This window comes from Parasteatoda tepidariorum, chromosome 8 (assembly GCF_043381705.1).
Source record: "Parasteatoda tepidariorum isolate YZ-2023 chromosome 8, CAS_Ptep_4.0, whole genome shotgun sequence".
Taxonomy (NCBI): domain Eukaryota; kingdom Metazoa; phylum Arthropoda; class Arachnida; order Araneae; family Theridiidae; genus Parasteatoda; species Parasteatoda tepidariorum.
In genome coordinates, this window is record NC_092211.1 from 79,678,204 (window position 1) to 79,689,470 (window position 11,267).

General features: G+C 29.1%; 1 protein-coding gene across 1 annotated transcript in view; it reads right to left on the reverse strand.

Annotated features, from left to right (window-relative positions):
- The window catches only part of LOC122271649 (low-density lipoprotein receptor-related protein 4), a 397,919-nt gene that overhangs the window by 205,385 nt on the left and 181,267 nt on the right, over positions 1–11,267 (reverse strand). Inside the window, exon 4 of the mRNA XM_043053650.2 lies at positions 6,258–6,371. Coding sequence (XP_042909584.1) covers positions 6,258–6,371 — 114 coding nt within the window. The remainder of the gene's footprint in view (positions 1–6,257; positions 6,372–11,267) is intronic.

Here is an 11,267-nt window from a genome sequence, read left to right on the forward strand (position 1 = left end):
GTTTATGTATACTTTTTGTTCATTTTAATTTTTGAAGTAATATGATTCTTAAAACTATAGAATGTAAAGTTTAAATGGGCCTTTCATGTTATATCATTAAATTTAGTAAAACTATTTCTCGGGCATTAGGTTTTAACTCTTATAAGAATATGCATATTTTTTTCTGTTAATGTACAAATATTTTTCCGATGTGTTTTGGATATTCCTTCTCTAATAAAAAGAGATACCATCTTGTTTTCGGTTGTATAAGAAAGGATATCAAACATTTTTCTTTTTTAAATTTAATAAGCCACATTAAGGAAGGAACGTTGCAATGTTACACGCTACATTAAAGACGTCTCCAGAGTAACTGAATGACGGTTCATGTAGAAATCGCAGGTATGCGTCTCATACAACAACGCCCCCTATAGTTCGTTGCGATCGCGAATACCTTTACGACTTTTGTCAATTTTATGCTGATGACAACCAAAACAATATTGAATTGAATGAGAAAAAACTGGATTCACTCAGTTTTAGATTGTAAGTTTAGTTGTAACATTTTAGCAAGCAGCATTATCAAAAATTATTACCTTCACACACGCATGCGTTCTCAATTTTAATTGGCTGTTTTGTGCGTTACTAACAGCAAGTGTTCTGTGATTGGCTATTTGTTATCATTTCGCTATCTTCGAATATTATATATGTATATAATTTCAATAAAATTTCATTTAAATTTCCTAAAGTATTTAAATATGAATAACAAATCTACGAAGAAGTTCCTTATTTTACTTTAAATTAAAACTGATTTTTTACAGTTTTTCTACTGCTGAAAACATGTTGTTCAAAGAAACATTTCCCATCGTTTTCCAAATTATTTCAACGTCACTTAACATTTTTGCCAAAACTCTTCAAAAAACCCTATATTCTTCGGAATTATTTTCAGATAAAAATTATGCATTCTTAACAAATTTATCTCGAACTAATTTTTGATTTCTTTCAATGTCATTTAACATTATATTACGAAATTTCTTCAAATATCCCAAAATAGTCGAAAATATTTTTATGTCTTCAATGCCGATTTTTTTCTTTTATTTCAAAACCAATTTTAAACCAAATTGCGATTTCACTCAGTATTTCGTTCACCGAAATATTCTTCTTACGATTGAAAGCATTCCAAATTATCTAAGTAAAAAAGGAACATTCTTTCCTTTTCTTTAAAATAACTTTAATACCATTTAATAGCTCATTCTTTGCTTTACAAAAAAATAACAACTGCATCCAAACCTCATTACCCTGGTCCATACTGTCTATTTGCAACAAAACTAAAACTACATTTCTCTTGAATAAAATAAGTCAACAGCAGAGAAGAGAACATAATGTGGCTCATTTGTTTCTGGACAAAAACAAATGAGCCACATTATGTTCTCATTATGTATAAGCTCTTTCTCTAGGCCATCCATCCATCTGAAATTCAGCCTGATTCTTTTTCGTCCATTTTGATAACGTGGCCTGCCCATTTTATTCTTTGTCGTTTAATGAAGTTAATGATGAGAGTGATAATCACTCATATAATGAACTATGAGTGATAATCACTCATAGTTCATGATATATATATATGAGTGATATACATATGAGCGATAAATATGAGTGATATAATATGAGTGATAAATATAAGAGTGATAGTGACACATATATTAATCACTCATACATTTGACATTACGCTAATTAAAATGCGCTAGCGAAAAATGTGTAAAATAAAAAATTTATTTTGCGTATTTGAGAAAGCAAAACACATTTTATTGTAGGAAAATATTTTGATTTCAACAGAATTGCACAGTTTTCCAAATTATCTTAGTAAAAATGCTACATTCTTTTTTTTTCTTTAAATTCACTTCAACGTTTTTTGTCTTTAATGGCTCATTTATTGCTTTTCAAAAATAAAAAATAAAAAATTACTTCATCCAAACCTCATTACCCTGAGCCACATTGTCTATTTCCAATAAAACTAAGACTACGTTTCCCTTGAATAAAGCAAGAAAGTCAACAGCGAAGACGGAAACATATTGCGGCTCATTTGTTTCAGGACAAAAATCTCTCGGTTGCATAAAGAAAAAAAAATCGCATCGCTAACTCCGAATCTTCTTTTCTGCATCTCATAAAACACTGATACATCACTTCTTATTCAAAATTCTCATATTAATGTTTCTTTAAACTGTCACTGGTGAAAGGGCCAAAGCTTGATTGATGCCTTAGAATATTTTAAAAATAGAATATTTCTCGTTTTGGACTTAGAATTCAGACCATTTTTGCTCGAAAACTATTATGCAGTATTTGTTTCTCCCTTTAAAAGTCAATGGATCAAAGACTCAAACTGTTTTTCTATTGTTTTCTTTTCCAGATGAATTGCTGGAGGTTATGTTGTGCAGAGAATACGTTTTAGCGTAGGGAAAATATTTTGTCTAAAAATAGAAATAGAGACTTAAAGGATTATTTTTCATAATCTTAGCTTTGAATAAATAAATAAATAAATAAAATGTGTTATTACATAAAATGTGTTTTACGTATTTTACATATTTTACGTTCAGTGTTTTATATTCCCAAGTGTGTTAGACATAGAATATATTTTAACTGAAAAATAGAGTTCCGTTATTCTTTATAAATTCTATTTCTTCCATTCATACATATGACATTACGCGAGCAAAAATGTGTTAGAAATAACGTATATCACAAAAAAAGTATTTTGCGTATTTTAGAGAACGAAATACATTTTAGTGTACTAAAATGTTCTGATTAAAAGCAAAATTAGAGGTTTTTTAAATTATATTCCTTTTGATACGGAATCTATTTGATTTTGTAAGAAAAAATACATTTATCAATTTTACGTGCTATTTGCTACAGATATTTAGCCTACATACTATTTTATATTTATCTTATGGGTTATACGCAAAATATTTTTTAAGAGAAGGAAAATATTTTAATCAACAGAAAAAGAAAATGTCGCAGTTATTGAATTTCTCATTCGGACATTCAATCGAGTATATGTCGAAAAAAACTGCTTAACAAAAATAAATCGGAATATAAAATAAGCGCTATATATAAAAATTGCGCAAAATACAGTTAAGGGTAGAAAAAAAAATTTTTTTTCAAGAAAAGGAACAAAAAACGAAGTCTTTCAAGGAATTCTTTTTCATATGATCACATATTTAATGTGGCAAGGTAAACGATACTAAGATAATATGTTTCTAAAATAACTGGGCAACAAATTTTTTGTTGCTTTTAAACTTGGCCTTTTTTAATACGGATGTGAAAAAAGATCATTCATCTAAGAAAGAAGGAGATGAGAAGACATTTTTCAGGATTTCGGATTAATTCGAATGTGTTACTCCTAAGGCTACAGATTTTTTTTATAAAATGACATTTCTGTGTCTATTTTTTGTTGTAATGTGCAAGTTTAAAAATGCTATATATATAACAGGGAGATGCCTAAATGTTGCTACAAACTTCTAGAGGATTTAGGGCACATAATCAGGATTACAATTCCATAAAAGCCCCTACCCTGGAAATGTCGACGTATGCAGCTAAGAGCACTTTCCTATTTTGCTCTGTTCAGACGCACTCGAAGAAAACGCTCAGAATAGTGAAGATCCCCTAGCATGGGTTTCTATGTAGTTATAATCTTGATACAGTATCCTAACTCCTCTTGAAATTTATAGCAACATTTATACATTTTTGCATCCCCCTTTACATTTCGACAAAAAATAAACTAAAATTATCCTTCTGAGACAAATTTAGCTTCGATAGAAAAACCAATTAAAACCTGATATAAAATCGGCGATACGAAAGTATTTAAGATGTGCTAAAAATCTCATGCAACAGAAAAAAAACTGTTCCTGTTTTATATTTCAAATTTGAAACTTTCAATGCATTTTTTTAGTAATACAAATACAATATTTCGATATTTAAGTACGCAAATGGTTTTGAAGAATTAATATTTTGAAACACATTACTGGTACTGAATAGTGAAGTAGTTTTCTTGAAGTTTTTCCCTCTCTAATATTTTGCTAATATTTGTGATGCCCCAAAGGACATTACATTTTTCCTAGCAGTTAAAATTTCCTAAACTATTTTTTAATCATTCTTAAACCTAATTAAACAATTTTTTTTTTTTGCATTTTCTAAAAAGCTAATATATTTTATTCTTTTCTTAACGATCAATGTAACTGCTAATTTTGTATTTCAATAAAATGTAAAACTCATTAATTCATTGTCGTTTGATTATGGTTGGCTTTATGTTTGGATAAGTTATCCTTCGATAAATTGCTAACCGTGGATCTCTTCCCTTGCTCCTAACTGTTCGTTGGGAATAATTCAATTACTTTTAATTTAGAATTATTGGCGTGGAGACTGGGAGCTTCGGCCTCTCAGTTCCAACCATCGAATTGATATATTTACATAAATTCTTGATAGGACGACAAGATCCCTCTTGATCCCTCTTAAAGGGACTTACTTTTCTTTATTTTACAATTTTGAAATGAGGCCATGTTCATTATAATATTTATTTAGTAAATAATTTTTTCTTAAGCGATTNTGAAACTTTCAATGCATTTTTTTAGTAATACAAATACAATATTTCGATATTTAAGTACGCAAATGGTTTTGAAGAATTAATATTTTGAAACATATTACTGGTACTGAATAGTGAAGTAGTTTTCTTGAAGTTTTTCCCTCTGTAATATTTTTCTAATATTTGTGATGCCCCAAAGGACATTACATATTTCCTAAACTATTTTTTAATCATTCTTAAACCTAATTAAACAAAAAAATTTTTTTACATTTTATAAAAAGCTAATATATTTTATTCTTTTCTTAACAATCAATGTAACTGCTAATTTTGTATTTCAATAAAATGTAAAACTCATTAATTAACTGTCGCGACTAAATGAAAAACAATATCTATTTATAACTCTTTATTCTTTATTTATTACCGCAAAATTTTTTCAGTTACATGGTTATACTAATTCTCACAGTCTGTTTGATTAAGGTTGGCTTTATGTTTGGCTAAGTTATCCTTCGATAAATTGCCAACCATGGATCTCTTCCCTTGCTCCTAACTGTTCGTTGGGAATAATTCAATTACTTTTAATTTAGAATTATTGGCGTAGAGACTGGGAGCTTCGGCCTCTCAGTTCCAACCATCGAATTGATATCTTTACAGAAATTCTTGATAGGACGACAAGATCCCTCTTGATCCCTCTTAAAGGGACTTACTTTTCTTTATTTTACAATTTTGAAATGAGGCCATGTTCATTATAATATTTATTTAGTAAATAATTTTTTCTTAAACGATTTTAGCTATTTTTCCTGGAGATCCCTACATCATATTGAAATTAAAAAGTATCTGAAATGACCATAATATACTTGAATTCTACAAAGAATAAACCACTTCCACTATTCAGAAATCGGGCTAAAACTGCTATGAAAATATTACTTATCAGTATTGGTATCTTAAGTAAGAAAAATAGCTCAATTTAAGAAGAAAACAATTCTATCTTAATTCTTAAACTATTTTATTTATTTTTCCAGGATAAATATCCTTACATCATATTGAATTTAAAAAGTATCTGAAACGACCATAATATGCTTGAATTCTACAAAGAAACCACTTCCACTATTGCGAAATCGGGCTAAAACTGCTATGAAAATATTACTTATCAGTATAGGTATATTAGGCAAGCAAAATAGCCCCATTTAAGAAGAAAAAAATTCTACCTTAATTCTTAAACTATTTTATTTATTTTTCCTGGATAAATATCCTTTACACCATATCGAAATTAAAAAGTATCTGAAACGACCATAATATGCTTGAATTCTGCAAAGAAACCGTATCCGCTATTAAGAAATCGGGCTGAAACTGCTATGAAAATATTACTTATCAGTATAGGTATCTTAAGTAAGCAAAATAGCTCGATTTAAGAAGAAAAAAAAATTCTATCATTCAAGTTACTTCTCAAGATTTTCAGAAGCCTAGAAGAATAAAAGTTTAAAAAAAGTTACATTCTTCCCAACAGAAAGTAATTGACTTGATTTTGATTTTGCAAGTAAGAAAACAACGCACCAGAAATATTTATTCGCGAGAGGCGAAATTAAGAACACGAAACAAACGCTACATTTCTGGAAATTGCTGAAAGCAAAGTCTCAATAAAATCTTCCGATTGCTAGAACAATGTTAAAAAAATTTATTGCAAGGGAAAATAACATCTGCAGTAGTAACTACTCACAGCAATCTTCGTCACTGTTATCTCCACACTGATTGGTTCCGTCGCACCGCCAATCAGATGGGATGCAGCGTCCGTTGGCACATGGGAATTCCTTTTTAGAACAATTCCTTGGACCTAAAACAAAAAAAAAGAGAGAGGTAAAGAAAACATCATAGTCCTTAAGGAACACAGAGAAAGATAAATAAACACACAGTGTCATCGAAGAAAGAAGATGATGAAACAAAACATTTATCAGAACTTCCAGATAAAGATGGTGAAAAGATGAACTATAGAAGACTTTTGATTTTTCAAGAAAGGTGATACGTAATTGCGATAAAAATCATTATTACTTTCAAGCCTTTTTTTTATTATATTCCAACCTCAATTTAATACATCATAGTTCGATGGTTTCTTAGTAAATTTTACTTAGACGGTGATCATTAATCTGTGCTCATAAAATAAAAAATCATAAGTAAGAAAAAATTGAAAATTTTAGTAAAAAAATACTGAGACAGTTGAATGATATATATTTTATAGGTGAGATGAGCGAAAACCAAGCCCAGCGTAAGTTTTCAGGAACGGGTTCATGATCAAGTTTTCTTACTAACTTCAAACTAAACAGGCATTTAAGAATCGATACAGATTTAGAACATAAATATTGTCGGTTTAACATTCGTAGGGTATATTATAAATATGAGATGGGTAATGCCCGGAAGCCTCGGCAGGTACCTAATATAATAGGCTCCTAAGTTTTCGGAAACTGACTCCAAGTTAGTATATTTTTTTACAACTTTCAACGAGGCAGGTATTTCAAAATCTGATTTAAATGTTAAGCATAAAAATGTGTAAATATCAAGCATAAATAAATTAGAATTAAAAAAATGTCATTAATTCAAAATAAATAATGTCAAATGAACTTTCTCCATGGTTTTTATTTGTATATATAGTTTTGTCTATTTTTTTTACAATGCAAACTAAAACTGAAAAAAAAAACGAGCTCAGTGTAAAAGAAAAATAAATAAACTAATTAAACTGATACCGGACATGGATTTTATTTTACTTTATACCCATCGTTGAGCAGCCCACCCAATTTTGAGTCCGCAAATATCAATGTTCAAATCCGTAGTCTTTTAATTTTGAACCTTACCCGATAGACAAAGACACTTCTAAATCAAGCATTAAGGGCAAACTAGCCTTCGTGGAGGACATTTTGATGGACCTAACTCGCATATGCATTAATTGGTGAGGAAAACCACGAAAACTTCCCATGGTTGACACGACGGCAACCGGATTTTAACTCATCATTTAGCTATGAATGATAATATTTAACGTTAGTGCGAGCGGGGAGCCGAGAATGCGTATCAACCACGAGAATGTGTTCAAACCCCTCAGTCACCTCATTGGGCGGCGAGTGCTCTATCCTCTGAGTTGAAGATATTCCCAGTCTTGGATTGTAAATATATGGACACATGAATGCTCAGGCTCTAACAATTTCTACCAATCCCGGACATGAATTGAATGTCTTCGGCATAGCTAATCCGAGCTCAAAGAAATCCTATCAATTCTGAGCAAGAATTGTAAGTCACCTGGCTCAAAAATTCCTATTGATTCCAGTCTCAATATCAAAGTCATTTTGTACGGATGAACTCGGAATAAAAAAGTCTCATCAATCATGGACTCAGAATAAAAAAGTCTCATCCATCATGAACTCGGAATAAAAAAGTCTCATCAATCATGAATTCGGAGTAAATAAAGTCCCATCAATCATGGACTCGGAATAAAAAAAGTCTCATCAATCATGAACTCGGATTGAAAGTTTTGGCGAATATGGGGAATGAAACCGAGCTCATCTTTAATATGATGAGACTACTATGAAAGTCATGTTCAGGAAAAAGAGTGACCAAAAAAATCTAAAGTCACAATTTAAATTTAATTATCTCCATAACATTTTTATGAATATACCGTGAAATATGTATATTAATATTTAAAGTATTATATTATAAAAAATTTATACATTTATTTAATGGTACATTTTTTCAGTCTGAATTCACGTAACAAAATTTATACATTCTCTATATAAAAATTTTAAGCCTTAACGTTCAGATTACACTGCACGCGTGTTAGTTTTTTTCTTTTTTTTTATTGTAAAACTCACTTAATCGCATAAAAATATTCGTTCATGCGCAGCTATTTTTTTTTCCTTAAAAAAGAATTCGGCATTTTTTTCCCATACATTTACTGAAATTACTGAATAATTTATTTTAAAGAATTTTAAATTCGCTTTCTAAAGCGTAACGATTTAATTAATTTCAATCAAACATGAACTATTCTATCTTATCTCACTTTCATTTTTAAATTGTCACTTTCAGAGTGAAAGAAATGTGATGAAAAAACTATATAGAAATTTTATGCATTCTCCATATAAATATTTTAAACCTTATCGTTGTTTAGATTACACTGCAAGCGTGTTAATTTTTCCTTTTTTTTAATATAAAACTTTCTTTCTGGAATTAAAAATATTAATTCTAACACTGCTATTGTTTTTCTTTCTAAAAAAAAATTCGGCATTTTTTTTATACATTTACTGAAATTACTCCTTATATTCACATAATCTATTTTAAAGTATTTTAAACTCGCTTTCTAAAGCGTAACGATTTAACTAATTTCATTTCAATCAAACGCGAACTATTTTATCTTATCTCACTTTCATTTTAAATTGTCACAGTCAGAGAGAAAGAAAAGTGATGAAAAAAAAACCGTTTTCTTCTTTTTCTTCTAATTTTAGAGTTAAAAAAAGAGACAATACATAGAAAAAGTGAAAAGTAAAAAAAGAAAAAAATTCGTGCAATGAAATGCGTAAAAAAAATCTTTTCACACTAAAGGGCATTGTTTCTCGATTTTCATAAGATACTTTTTACAGTTTCGCGCAGAGATAAATTTATTTGATGTTCTTATTCAAATTCCCTTCGAAAGCCCCAGGCTGTTCCGACATTCCTTGTGCAACAATCGAAATTCCTTTGCTGATAAGGGAGCACTTTGGGAGTAGAAATAAAAAAAAGACAAACGAACACCCCTTAGATATTTATTTGCATTCTTCGTGTTAATTTACATGATTTAAAATCTCGCCAAAATAAGTTGCGCTTTGAAAGAGTTTAATACTTGTTTATTAAAAAAATTTAAAGGAATATATTAGAGTCAAATAAATAATTCTTACAAATATAAAAACGTTTCTTTGTAGAAATGAAAATTATTCTTCTACATTTTAGAAGAATTAAGTTATAAACATATTAAACTAGTGACTTTTATTTTTAAATGCAAAAGAAAACAAAAACTTTGTAGTGTTTCTTCATTTAGAATTCATTTTCTTTGTTTCTTCATTTAGAATACCGTACACACATTAAGATCATTTGATTTTATCACACTTCTAATTGATAATAAAGATTAAGAAGGAAAATTTGCTATTTATTCCTTTCATATATTAGTATGAAATGAAGACCCTTGCAAAAAATGGGTGTTGTGGTATTTTTATAAAGTCTTTTTGAAATTGAAATCAATCGCATCTGCCAAGGTTGCTATTTAACGTAATTTTACCTCATATCTACCTGAGGTGTTTAATTTTTATACCGATTGGAAGTTGGTAATTTTCTACCTAAAGTTGATAATTTAACGCTAAGGATATAATTTCCCAACCTAAAGTTGATAAATAATAAATTTCAATCGGTGTAAAAGTAAAACACCTGAGGTGGAAATAAAGTTATGGCATGCACACCTTGTCAAGCACATTAGGTAGATAATTAACCACCTCAATGAAGTATAGAATAAAACACTTATAATGTCTAAAAGTGTAAAATAAATACCGAAAGTAAATAAGTAACAACTTCCGATAGGTGTATAAATAGAATATTGGTAGAAATGAGGTTATGTAGTGCATCCATTATAACCTTGTCGCATACTTTTGGTAAATATATAACAATTTCTGTGAAGTATAAAATTAAGCACATTAAGTAGGTTAATAAATATTTTAAGTTATAAAATAAAATACATAAGGCAAATAATTAACAACTTCCGATAGGTATATAAATAAAACACCTTAGGTTGAAATTAGTTTATGGTACGCACCTATAACAATCTTGTCATTCATGTTAGGTCCATAATAAACAACCTAAATTGAGTATAAACTAAAATACTTTAGGTTGGCTAAAAATATCTAAAGGTTTAAATAAAATATTGAAGGTTAATGATTAACAACTTCCAATAGATGCAAAAATAAGACACCTAAGGTTGAATTGAGTTTGTGTTGCGCACCTATAACAACCTTGTCAAACACCTTAGGTCTATAATAAACAACCTAAATTAAGCATGAAATAAAATACTTCAGGTTGGCTATTAATATCTGAAGGTTTAAATAAAATATTGAAGGTCAATGATTAACAACTTCCAATAGGTGCAAAAGTAAGACACCTAAAGTTGAATTGAGTTTGTGTTGCGCAACTATAACAACCTTGTCAAACACCTTAGGTCGATAATAAACAGCCTCTATCTAGTGTAAAATTATGCACCGCATAGAATGCCCAAGATGTTTAATTTTACATTTTATAAAAGTATGTTTTGACAAAGATTGTATTATTGCAAATCCTGTCCAAAGATTGTATTATTGCAGGAAAAAGGATGAAGCACAATTCTTAACATGAAATGAAATTTATGATTGTCAAAAATTCAATATTTTTATCAAGTATATAAATGTCCAGTTTCAGTACGTTTCACAAGATTAGAATATTATTTAACTCAATTTTTAAATAAAAGACAGCTGGAATGTAAAGCATTTAACACAATAATAAAGACTTGTGCCGAAAAAAATACAAGTTTAAATTAATTTACTAATAAAATTAAAAATTGAATTTTAATCTATACTGTTTACTGCTTCGATAAATTTTTAAGAGTCTATTTTATTAATGCGATATCACTTTTTTTCCAAAGTGAAAACATTTTTGACTTCCGTTTCTAGAAAATGGTCAATATATATATATATAT